We start from the raw sequence: 13344 nt of genomic DNA, 5'->3' as shown, positions 1-13344 counted from the left end.
AGATCTTGTGGTATCTTCTCTTTTACTTTTCCTCCATTTATTTTGATGTTAAAACCATTCATTTTAAACTTTACCCAACTCCGATAAAAGGACATCGATCTGAAATGTTATCTCTCTTGCTTTCTGCAGCAGTCACTGTCAGATCTGAGTGTTTCCAATATTTTATGATTTTATCTTGAAATAAATCCATTGTAATGTCTTCCATTGTGCACTTAAAACCTGTTATTTCAATTATAATTTTGTTCAGTTAAACTACTAGTTTACTAACAACAATTATTTGATACCTGTAAGAAATTGGATTAATGTTGTATATTAACTACTTAAACCATTTCAAACCATGCAAAATTAGAATTGTTAATTAAAGCACAAATTTATTTTCTAACTCGGTAACTGAATTATTAAATATTTGACTTTTCCAGGTGGAAATGCTTGAGCGTAAATATGGAGGACGTTTCATAACCAGACATGCAGCCCGAACTATTCAGACAGCATTCCGCCAGTATCAAATGAACAAAAACTTTGAAAGACTAAGAAGTTCTATGTCGGAGAATCGCATGTCCAGGCGCATTGTGTTGTCCAATATGAGAATGCAGTTTTCCTTTGAAGGGCCTGAGAAAGTCCACAGCTCATTTTTTGAGGGAAAACAGGTGTCTATGACTGACGATGCAGGAAAATTAGGAGCTATTGTTCCGTCAGATTGTGGAGATCTTGGCGATCCGGCAGTGATCAAGTCTCCTGCTGCAAACAATGATTTTGCTGATGCAATAACTGAACTTGAGGATGCTTTCTCAAGACAAGTAAAATCACTGGCAGAATCAATTGATGATGCACTAAACTGTCGTACCTTGCACACTGATGATGGGCATCCTACTGACCAGGGCAAACGTTACAAAGAAAGCATGCAAAAAGAGGAAGAATTGGACAGTGTATCTTATGCTAAGTCTGTGCATGATGCTGAGCGCAGAAAATTGGATGAAATGTCTGCTTCATACAGTGATGTAACTCTGTACATCGATGAGGAAGAGCTCTCTCCTCCACTTCCTTTGTCATTACAGTCTGCGGACAGGCCATCCAGCACAGAATCAGATTTACGACTCCATTCAGTCAATTCTGCTCAGGAATACTGGTCTATGACCCACAGGGATGATAAACTGGACACTGATACAAGCTGCAGAAGCACTCCTTCCTTGGAGTGTCAGGAGCCAAGGCTTCGTGTTGACCACCTCCCTTTACTAACAATTGAGCCACCCAGTGATAGTTCAGTAGACTTAAGTGACCGTTCAGAAAGAGGATCGCTAAAGAGACAAAATGCATATGAGCAAAATCCCAATAGCCAACGTGGAAGTCCCAAACATATATCTCACTCAGTTCCTACAAGAGTGCATCATCGTGACGAAGAACCTACTCGGCATCGACCACGGCAGATTGATAGTCATCTTGCTATCAATGGCTCCGCAAATCGGCAAAGCAAATCAGAGTCCGATTTTTCTGATGGGGACAACGACAGTATTAATAGCACTTCAAATTCCAATGATACAATAAACTGTAGCTCAGAATCCTCTTCAAGAGATAGTTTACGAGAACAAACTTTGAGCAAGCAAACATATCACAAGGAAACGCGAAACAGCTGGGATTCCCCTGCATTTAGCAATGATATCATTAGGAAACGCCACTACCGGATTGGTCTAAACCTCTTCAATAAGTATGTCACTTTTACTAATCCTTTTATCTCAAATTTTGTTTGCATTCTGGTGTTGGTCTTTGGACTTTAAAGCTGGTACTGTGTTATTTTTTGATTGAGCTACTGATTTTCAAGAGGCTTAACCCAGACCTAAACATTGAATCTGTTGAAATCTTTTCATTACTTAATTATGAAGCAGGTAACGTTTAAATTGGTGAACCCTGATACTGTGTCATCGTAATATAATACTGATAAAGCAGATACTTGTGTTCAAATAGAACATTGTGGTTTCTGAAAATTTGCTCAGAAGTTACCTAGTCAAAGTGACCTTACCAGTATTTTAGTCATTCTTTCAACTCTTCTACACTTGTAGTTAATTCTGGGTTCTTGTTGCTATTTTTTTCTCTCCTCATTCCTCAACACCTAGTAAAACAACAGTAAACTAATACATGAGGTAGGAGAGTCCAGGCCCAAGGGTTCCCGAGAGAAATGACAAAGCTGCAAGTTATGTGACTTTACAGCTGAGGTTAGTGTTGACAGCATTCTCATTTGGTACAGGACTTTCTTCACCTGAAATGAACCAAACTGAAACTCTTACTTTGTATGCCAGTTTCCCTTTGACATCAAAGGAGAGTATCAGAACATGGCCAGCTGTGCTTTCCCCAAAAATTGCCCCTTCCCGTTAAGCTGGTTGCTCTGTTGTACCTCAAGGCCCACGATGCCAGTCCAATGCAGAAGCCAGACTGGGCCAGGTTTAAGGGATCAGTAGCTCATAAACCTGATCCATGTTAAGCCTGATTCAATGTTCTGGGCCCCTGAGTTGGATCCAGTTGTTGACCCAGGAATAAAAAATAATTGGGCACAGGTCAATTAGTATGACACAGGTACAATACAGCAAGATACATTTCTTTGTGTATTGTTTTGTGTTAGAGTATTGATGAGCACAAGTTTGTTATCCTGTCAGCATACAGGTATATAGCACTAGTGGGCAAAGATCTGTCAATAAAAAATTTCAATGAAGTCTTTTAAAAAAAAGCTAATGCTCAAAGGACTGTGATAATCTTTGATTAAACATCCCTGCTGACGCATTACCCTGAAGACATGAACTTCAGGGAATCCTAGATAAAGTTGATTATATAAGATACAGTAGATAAACTTTATTTCATTGCAAGAGGCTTGACAGTTAAGGCGTGTGAACTCAGAGCGGGACGGGGACACAGTAGTCATAACAGAATCATGGGTGTGGAAAGGGCAGGACTGGCAGCTCAATATTCCATGATAAGCTACAAGAATGACAGAGCTACAGAGAAGAGGGGTAGTTACCATCTTGATGAAAAAGAACATAATAATAGACCTCTTCTGAGAATATTCTCAAGGTAATCATCAAATGAGGGCATCTGGTCGAACTTAGAAATAGGAAGGTGTTGTTCTCTCTGATGGAATTGTATTATAGCCCACCCCCCCCCCCCCAATAACCAGTGGGAATTGGAGGAGCAGATATGTTTTCAGATCGCAGCTATTTGTAAACATAATAGGGTGGCATTAATGAGAGATTTTAACTTCCCTAATATTGACTGGATCAACCATGGTATGAAGGCTTTGACTGAGTGGAATTTGTGAAATATGTCTAGGAAAGCTTCCTTGATCAATACACAAGGGAATCTACTGAAGATGACACAACAGTGGATCTCCTGCTGGGGAATGAGGTAGAGCAACTTGCAGAAGTGTCTTTTAGCAAGTACTTTGGATCTAGTGAGAAAATATTGGAAATTAAGGGTATGGAGGAAATGACTGGTATTGTCTTGCTCCATACACAAATTACAAGGGAGGAGGTAATGGAAGCCTTAAAGTGAATTAAGGATGATACCTATATATCCCTGGGGCCTGACCTGGTGCATTCTTGGATTTTGTGATAAGATAGAGAAGAAATTGCAGAGGCCCTTCAGAGATTTTTGTTTAATCTCTGGCCACAGCTGACGTTGCAAAGGTCTAGGGAGTGACTAATGTGCTCTGAAAGGTTAGGTTTTATGGGATACGGGTGGGGTGGAGTGGGGGATAGCAGTTTGGATTCAGTAGTATGCCACAGGGGTTGGTGCTGGGACATTTGTTGTTTCTGATTTATATAAATGGAAATGTCAAAGGTATGGTTAATAAGTTTGCAGATGATGCTTAAAAAGGTAGTAAAAGTTATGAAAAATGATATGGGGTATTGATCAGCTAGGTATGTGGGCTGAGTTTTGACAAGTGTCTTTCAATCAAGTTAAATGTGAAGTATATCATTTTGGGATCTCTAACCAGGGGAGGACTTGTACAATGAATGATAGGACCCTGAGGAGTGTTATGGATTGGAGGGATCTAGGAGTGCACGTGCAGAGTTCACTGAAAGCAGCATCACAGTGTGGTGATAAAGGGACTTGGGATGCTGGCCTTCATTGATCGGAACGTTGAGTATAGGAGTTGTAAAGTTATGTCACAGTTATATAGGACATTGATGAAGCCCAGGGAATATTGTGTGCCATTTTGATTATCCTTTTAAAGGAAAGAATTTAGCAAACTAGAAAGATTTCAGAAAAGATTTACTAAGGTTTTGCCTGGACTTGGAGGCCTGAGTTACAAAGAGACGTTCTGTTGAATAGGACTTTATTTCCTAGAACACAGGAGATTGAGTGATGGTCGAATAGAAGTATATAATATCATGAGAAGCATTGACAACCTGAAACCACTTAGTCTTTTTCCCAGGGAGCGGGTGCTAAAAACATGAATGTGTAAATTTAAGATCAGAGGTGAAAGACTTAAAAGGGACATTGGGGCAGCTTCTTCACACAAACAGTGGTGCATATTTAGCATAAGCTGCAGAAATAGTGGTTGAGGCAGGCATATTAGCAACGTCTAAAAGCCATCTAGATAAGTGCATGCATAGGAAGTATAGAGAGAGCTATGAGCCAAATGCAGTCAGATGAACCCAGCTTACTGGGCAACACAAATCGGCGTGGATGAGTTGGGCCTAAGGGCTGTTTCCATCCTCTATGACTATAGTGAATATGCATAGCTTCCTGACAGTGGAGTGGATGTTCATCTTCTGAGGTATAAATGATAAATTTTTTAATACTTGTGTTTTTCTGATGAAATATCATGAATACCCTTGAATATAAAAGCACACAAGATAGTCAGATTTGAAAAATAAATATAACATAGATCAAAGCTATGCAGGAAACAGACCCTTTGGCCTACAATTATGTGCCAAACTAATTAAGCTGGTAACTAAATATATAACTAAACAGGTCCTTTCTGCCTTCATAAGGTCCATATCTACTATTCTCTACACATTCATGCACCTATCTAAGAGTCTCTTAAATACTATTATCATTTGTTTCCAGTACCATTCCAGGCATCCACCAGTCTTTGTGTTTTAAAAAAAACTGGCCCTCGCATCTCCTTTGAATTTGCTCTCCTCACCTTAAGTGCATGCCCTCTGGTTTTAGACACCCAGGCAGCGTTGTAATAAACCTCCTCCACCCTCACCAAGCCTTCTGTATTGGCTGATCAGAATTAAATGCCAGATGTGGCCAAACCAGGGCTTAAAAAGCTGAAAAATAACGTCCTGAGTCTTGAACTCTATGTTTCAAACTAATAAAGTATTGCATAAACCTTTAGTACCTAATCAACTTGTGCAGCCACTTCCACAGAGCTATGGATTTGGACCCCAAGATCCCTCTTCATTACTGCTGTTAAAGATCTTGCCATTAACTGTGTACAGCCCATTTACATTTATTGTCCTAAAGTGCAACACCTACACTTGGCTGAAATAAACTGCACCTGACATTTTTGCATTCATATCCGTAAATGATCTACATCTGCTGCGTCTTTGGAATTGTCTGCACAATCCACAATGCCACCAATTTTTGTATCATCTGCGAACTTACCTAACCCGTTCATGGTGCAGTAATAACAGGGTTGTTGTGATGGGGGATTTTAATTTCCCCAGTATTGATTGGCATCTCCGTAGAGTGAAGGAGATGGGGTAGAGTTTGTTAGGTGTTTTCAGGAAGGTTTCCAGACACAGTATGTAGATAAGCCTAAAAGAGAAAAGGCTGTACTTGATCTGGTATTGGGAAATGAACCTGGTGAGGTGTCAGGTCTCTCAGTGGGAGAGCATTTTTGAGATAGTGATCATAATTCTATCTCCTTTACTGTAGCATTGGAGAGGGATAGGAACAGAGTTAGGGAAGTGTTTAATTGGAGTAAGGGAAAGTATGAAACTATCAGGCAGGTAATTGGAAGCATAAATTGGGAACAGATGATCTCAGGGAAATGTACAGCAGAAATGGGAAAAATATTCAGGGGATATTTGCATGGTGTTCTGCACAGGTATGTTCCAATGAGACAGGGAAAGGATTGGTAGGGTACAGGAAACGTGGTGTACAAGGACAGTTGAAATCGAGTCAAGAAAAGAAAAGCTTACGAAAGATTCAAAAAACTAGGTAATGATAGAGATCTAGAAAATAATAAGGCTAGCAGGAAAGAACTTAAGAATAAGATCAGGAGAATCAGAAGGGGCCATGAGAAGGCCTTGGTGAGCAGGATTAAGGAAAGCCCCAAGGCATTCTACAAGTATGTGAAGAGCAAGAGGATAAGACGTGAGAGAAAAGGACCAATCAAATGTGACAGTGGAAAAGTGTGTATGGAACCAGAAGAGGTATGGAGGTACTTAATGAATACTTTGCTTCAGTATTCATACAGAAAAGGACCTTGGCAATTGCAGGGATGACCTACAGTGGACTGAATAGCTTGAACATATAGACATTAAGAAAGAGGATGTGCATCAAGTTGGATAAGTCACCGGAACCGGACGAGATAGAGCCCAGGCTACTGTGGGATGTGAAGGAAGAGATTGCTGAGCCTCTGGCAATGATCTTTGCATCATCAATGGGGACCGGGGAGGTTCTGGAGGATTGGAGATCAGATGTTGTTCCCTTGTTCAAGAAAGGGGGTAGAGGTAGCCCAGGAAATTATAGGCTAGTGAGTCTTACTTCAGTGGTTGGTAAGCTGACAGAGAAGAACCTGAGAGCCAGTATTTATGAACATTAGAGGCATAATATGATTAGGGATAGTCAACATGGCTTTGTCAAGGGCAGGTCATGCCTTACGAGCCTAATTGAATTTATTGAGGATGTGACTAAACACATTGATGAAAGTAGGGCAATAGTTATAGCGTATATGGACAAGGTATTTGATAAGGCTTATTGAGAAAGTAAGGAGGCATGGGATCCAAGGGGACATTGCTTTGTGGATCCAGAACTGGCTTGCCCACAGAAGGCAAAGAGTGGTTGTAGATGGGTCATATTCTGCATGGAGGCCTCTGACCAGTGGTATGCCTGAGGGATCTGTTCTGGGACCCCTACTCTTCATGATTTTTATAAATGACCTGGATGAGTAATTGGAAGAATGGTTTGGTAAATTTGCTGATGATGCAAAGGTTGGGGATGTTGTGGATAGTTTGGAGGGCTGTCAGAGGTTACAGAGGGACATTGATAGGACGCAGAACTGGACTGAGAAGTGGCAGATGGAGTTCAACCCGGATAAGTCTGAGGTGGTTCATTTTGGTAGATCAAATATGATGGCAGAATATAGTATTAATGGTCAGACTTTTGGCAGTGTGGAAGATCAGAAGGACCTTGGGGTCCAAGTCCATAGGACACTCAAATATTTTGCACAGGTTGACTGATTAAGAAGGCATATGATGTATTGGCCTTCATCAACCATGGGATTGAGTTCAAGAGCTGAGAGGAAATGTTGCAGCTATATAGGACCCTGGTCAGACCCCACTTGGAGTACTGTACTCAGTTTTGGTCACCTCACAACAGGAAGGGTGTGGAAACTATAGAAAAGGTGCAGAGGAGATTTACAAGGATGTTGCCTGGATTGGGGAGCATGCCTTATGAAAATAGGTTGAGTGAACTTGACCTTTTCTCCTTGGAGCGACGGAGGATGAGAGGTGACCTGATAGAGGTGTATAAGATGATGAGAGGCATTGATCGTCAGAAGCTATTTCCCAAGGCTGAAATGGCTAACACAAGAGGACACAGTTTTAAGGTGCTTGGAAGTAGGTACAGAGGAGATGTCAGGACTAAGTTTTTTACACAGAGAGTGGTGAGTGTATGGAATGGGTTGCCAGTGATGGTGGTGGAGGCGGATGCAATAAGGTCTTTTAAGAGACTCCTGGATAGGTACATGGAGCTTAGAAAAATAAAGAGCTATGGGTAACCCGCGGTCATTTCTAAATTAAGTACATGTTTGGCACAGCATTGTGGGCCAAAGGGCTTGTATTGTGCTGTAGGTTTTCTATGTTCTATTCTATATTTTAATCCAAGTCTTTAATACATATCACAAATGACTAATATATAACAGACTCTGTATTAGGACACAAGAGAGTGCAAATGCTGGAACCTGAGGTAACGCGCAAAATGCTGGAGGAAAGCAGCAGGTCAGATAGCCTCTTTGGAGGAAACTGGAAAGTCGATGTTTTGGTATAGATGAAGGCTGAACCACTGAATTCCTCCTGTGTTTTGAATGTAAATCCTGTATTAAGTTTTGATTCTTTCTCATTTCCTTATTATTTCATGCTATGTTGATAGCTATTGGAGCCATTTAGGCCCATTGGGCTATGCAACTCCAAGAATCTTTAGTTATGTGGAGGGACACTTGTGTTCCTGTACACAATGGGATGTGGAAGAGCCTTATGTATCTCTTTGCTCAAGGGCCCAGTAGTACTTGTTCTGCCTTCAGGTGTGGAATATTGTATTTTTAAGAATTGCAGATCCATAGGCCTTCGACAGCTTTAAAAATTATAATTACTCTTGGTTCAGAATTAAAAGTTACACATTTCCTTTAAGGTGGATCTTCTGCTTAAAAGCCACCAGTTTTCAGCCACCTAGTTAGGAAGTCAGAATGTCTGGTCTTACAAGCACAGCAGAAGTTTTGGCTCTCAGTCAGCTAATTGCTAGACCCAGGTCCATCAGCAGAGGAAAACTCATCTACTGATTTCCTTAGTATTAACCTGGATAAACTAGCAGATCAATCGATTTCAAGGGCAAGAACTAATTAGTCAGAAGGCTGCATACAACTTTTTAATTTGGATTTTGTTAAATTTAACTGTATTTAGATTTATTTCTAAGTGTGTTAATTTTGCTAAACTATTTAAAATTGCAATACAACTTTTGCTTAGTAATATTTTTTAAAAACATTTTTGAACATGAAAGCTATTCGCAAACATTACAGATAATGCATTAAGCCAAAGCAGCCTCTACACTCGTGGCTGCACATGAAAGATCCTATGACACTGTTTAGTTGGTGAGCTGGGTAGCTGGCCAATATTCTTGCTGATATTTGTCAGCACAACTGAACTAAAAACAAGTTTAGTCACTCATATATTTTAATTTTCCAGAGTGTGCAGTGCATAACTTGCTTGCTGGTTTTCCTGAATTATAGCACTAATTATACTTAAGAAGTACTTCATGGTCTGTAAATTGATTTGGGAAAGGAAAGCTGTTAGAAAATCACGATCTTACTTCCCAACAGTCCTGCAGAGGTGAATATTTTGAATATTTAGATTACTCCATTCCCCTATGAATCAAATGAAGCTCATTATAAAGCACTCAATGAAATTATTTTCTATCGATTGGAAAACCCAAACTGTTTAATTGAGGCATTAAAGCACTATGCTGGAAGAATAGGTTTGTAAAAAAAAATGCTAGGCTTTTTAATTCTTTCCAGATACATCTGGTTAACATACCGTATAGAATTATTCACACTGTGAGAGAGTATCTACGGAAGTGAATAAACTGTCTATGTTTATCCTGGAGTCCTGATAAACGGTCTCAGCCGAAAACATCGACCATTTATTCATTTCCTTGGATTCTGCTTGACTTACTGAGTTCCTTTAGCATTTTGTATGTGTTTCTCTATACTTCCAGCATCTGCAGAATCTCTTGCATTTATTATTCAAGTTGTGAATTTTTATACTGGAAATTTGCTCTTTAACTTACTCGTGAAGCTATATAGGTGATTAACTTTTATATTTTCTATTTGAAAGTTCCCTCTCAATAGGTTTCAATAGGTACATTTAATGTCAGAGAAATGTATACAATATACATCCTGAAATTCTTGTTCTTCCCAAACATCCATGAAAACAGAGGAGTACCCCAAAGAATGAATGACAGTTAAATATTAGAACCCCAAAGCCCCCTCCCATGCATAAGCAACAGCAACGCAACAGCTCCCCTACCACCAGCAAAAAAGCATCAGCACCCCCCACTGAGCACTCAAGCATGCAGCAAAGCATCAATAAAGACACAGACTTGCAGTACCCCAAAGACTACTCGTTCACCCAGTGTTCAACATACCACAGGCTCTCTCCCTAATAAGGGGAATAAAGGTGTCCCTGTTTCACAGTGAGAGAGGAGACATAACAAAACAACTCGCTGATTTATGGTGTTAGTAGTCTGTAGTGTCACTTTTTCCAAGCTCTGTGCCCAAAGAACTTGGATTTCTGGGCACACAGCCAGCATCCAGCTCACTGCTTTTGATCTTCCGTGTACTCTACTTCACGACACTTCAGGTGGCAGCACTGGTCTTGAATCCGCTGTCTCCAGAGCCACGAAAATCCAGCATTCTGAAGGCCCACTAGTCTTCTAGGCCGCGTCTTTGGCATATCAAAAAGCAGCTGGTTGCTAGGCCCTGAGAGCGGGTCCCATTTCCTCAAAGAACCAAGGTCAGCATGTAACTCCAGGTCAGGGTCTCCAAAAGAACCTTAAATGGGGGGAGAAAAGAGATACCAAGGATAGAAATAAAGCTGTTTCCAATGATGCAAGCAAAGGAGTTGCTGTTCAGTGCCATCATCCTAAGCTCCTTATCTGGTATGTGCATTTTCCTACAGAGTGAAGTGTTCTGTTTGCAATCCATGTGGGACTAAATAAGAAATAGATTTAATTGTAAAGGCATGAAGAACAAATCCTTTTTAAGGGTAACATGTAATTAACATCTTTTACACAGATTGTGCTTAGATCCATGAGGCAACAGTTATGAAGGCATAAAGTAAGAAGAGTTTGTATTAGGAGATGTGTATTGTAAAATTGAGGCTCCTTTGAATGTCAAAAAATAGCATGTACTGGTACAGGACTGTCAAGCAACTATGTTCTTTTGAAGACCCTGACCTGGAGTTACATGCTGACCTTGGTTCTTTGTGGAAATGGGACCCGCTCTCAGGGCCTAGCAACCAGCTGCTTTTTGACATTAAATGACATTAAAATGACATTAATGACATCTAATGACATTAAAAGACATCTCTTCATTCCTTCATTTAAATGCACAAGCAATTAAACATATAGCTTAAGTGTCTGGTTTGCTTTGTACCTACCATTTTTATATTACAATGCAAAGTCTATTTTTATTTGCTTATAGATCTATAAGTATTTTGACCACCATGAAATTTAAATGACTTTTATTTTAGGAGATGAAAAATTTAATAGGAACTCCAAAACTGCATGGAACTGAAGAATGTATATTAACTGCTGTATGTTGACCTGAGAATTTATCAGGTGGTACATATATTAGACATACAAGGCCATGAGGAATGTCTAGTGTCTCGAGATGATTAACCTGTAACCTCCACAACCATCTTCCTTTGTTGGGTATCAGGTTTTCCCACTGATCCCTACTGATTTCAGTTTAGCCAAAGCTCCTTGATGTTAGTTATGAAGCCAAGTACAGTTACTCTCATTTTATCTCTGGAGTTCAGCTCTTTAGTCCATGTTTGGACTAAGGCCGTAATCAAATCAGGAGCTGAGTGACTTTGGTAGAACCAAAGTGAGCTTCTGTGAGCAGTTTATTGCAAAGTAAGTGCCACTTGAAAGTACCATCAATTATCCTTTCCATCGCTGTGATGATCAAGATTACACTAACAGGGCAGAAAATGGTTGGTTTGGATTTGTCCTGCAATTTGTGAACTGGACATACCTGGGCAATTTTCCATGTTATATTGAACACGAAAATAACCCAGCAGAAGTTGATCTTTATTTGTTGTATGTTAGGAAGAAACTTTGTAAATGCCACTACTGAGATAGAGGGAAATCATTAACAGCCCACATTCTACGTTATTTTGCTGGATCAACATGTTACCTTGTGTGACGTGTCCAATTATCTTATCACAAGCCTGTCATTTTGTGGTTTCTTGTATGAGCATTCCACCATAGGCATGCTCAATCACTGTTAACATGCACACACATCTGTACGCAGGCACTATATGGAGTTTTTACCCCATATGCCCATGTACCTATGCACATCAGTAGAACCTGGTTTTTGGTAGTGTTTGGGCTTCCTCATCACTGTGTATTAGCTACCCCATGTTAAAAAATGTATTTCCAGTACATCTTCCATTCCACAATGAGGTTCAGGAACTGTAATGTCAAGAACCTCATGAACAAATATAACAACAGATCTGAACAGCAAGTGCTGTCATAACTCAGGAACTCAGATGCTTTGGCATCAACTTCATCACAATGAATGAGCACAACAGATGGGAGATGGACATTTTAAAGAATAATGTAGTGAAGTCACCACTTTTGACAAACTGGAAGGGAAGCAATCTTTCCTCTTTCCCTCTTTTTTCCATCTCCCATTCTGACTATCCTCTTACATTTTTGCTTACCTGCCCATCACCTCACTCTGATGCTCCTCCTCCTCTGTTTCTCATGGTTCCCCGCTCCACTCCAACCTGATTCCTTCTTCTTCAGCCCTTTACCTTTCCCACCTATCACCTTCATACTTCCCACTTCATCTCCCCATCCACGCACTTTGCCCCTCTTCTGGCTTGTCCTCCCTTCCTTTCCAGACCTAATGGACAGATCATGACCAAAAACATTAACTGTTTATTCCCCTCCATAGATGCTGCTTGACCTGCTGAGTTCCTCCAGCATTTTGTGTGTTGCTCTGGATTTTCAGCATCCGAGGGATCTCTTGTATTCTTGGAGTGATCTTTATTATCAGGAATAAGCTAGACTAGAATCTCAGGGACTCGCTCTGCAGAATTAGTGTGTACTTTATGACTCTCTAGCTCACAGTGGCCCATGACACAGACATGCTTTTAAAGCTTTGGAAAAAGTCCAGAAATACTTCTTTTATAACCTTGAAAATTGTAGCCCACGTTCCAAAAAGAAACAAACTTAACATCCAAGGCAACTCCAGCATCAGTGTGAGAAGGGGCACAGTCATCTAGCAAGATATGATCAGCAAGGAAAGAGTGGAGAAGGATAGCACAAGATATCAAGAAACAAACTGCTGAAGGAATTTAATAAGTTGAGCATCATCTGCAGAGGTATAGTTGAAACCTTGCATCAGGAATAAGAGTGTAGAGGGAAGATAGCCAAAATAAAGAGCTGAGTGGGAGGGTTGAGGCAGGGTTGGTGGGGGACAGTTGGAATTAAATGAGTTAGGAGATGATGAGAAGAGGAAGCTATGGAATTAGGAGACAATAGCTGGTGGGTGATAGGCAAAGACGGATTAGGAAAGAGGATACGAAAGAGACAGATGGAAATGGATGAAGAGACAGAGGCTGGAAACAAGAGGCTGCAGATGCAGAATGTGATAAATGAGGAAAGTAGAGGAAA

The 13344-nt window shown here is 40.3% G+C and overlaps 1 protein-coding gene across 4 annotated transcripts in view; it reads left to right on the top strand.

Annotated features, from left to right (window-relative positions):
* The window catches only part of iqsec1b (IQ motif and Sec7 domain ArfGEF 1b), a 447242-nt gene that overhangs the window by 389870 nt on the left and 44028 nt on the right, over window positions 1-13344 (top strand). For all 4 annotated transcript variants that reach the window (XM_059944101.1, XM_059944100.1, XM_059944103.1 and 1 more), the window contains one exon: window positions 420-1702. In XM_059944101.1, the coding sequence (XP_059800084.1) occupies window positions 420-1702 (1283 nt within the window). The remainder of the gene's footprint in view (window positions 1-419; window positions 1703-13344) is intronic.

This window comes from Hypanus sabinus, chromosome 19 (genome assembly GCF_030144855.1).
Source record: "Hypanus sabinus isolate sHypSab1 chromosome 19, sHypSab1.hap1, whole genome shotgun sequence".
NCBI classification, from domain to species: Eukaryota; Metazoa; Chordata; class Chondrichthyes; order Myliobatiformes; family Dasyatidae; genus Hypanus; species Hypanus sabinus.
The sequence above is the reverse complement of the archived record's forward strand: the minus strand, read 5'-3'. Positions and strand labels throughout refer to the sequence as shown.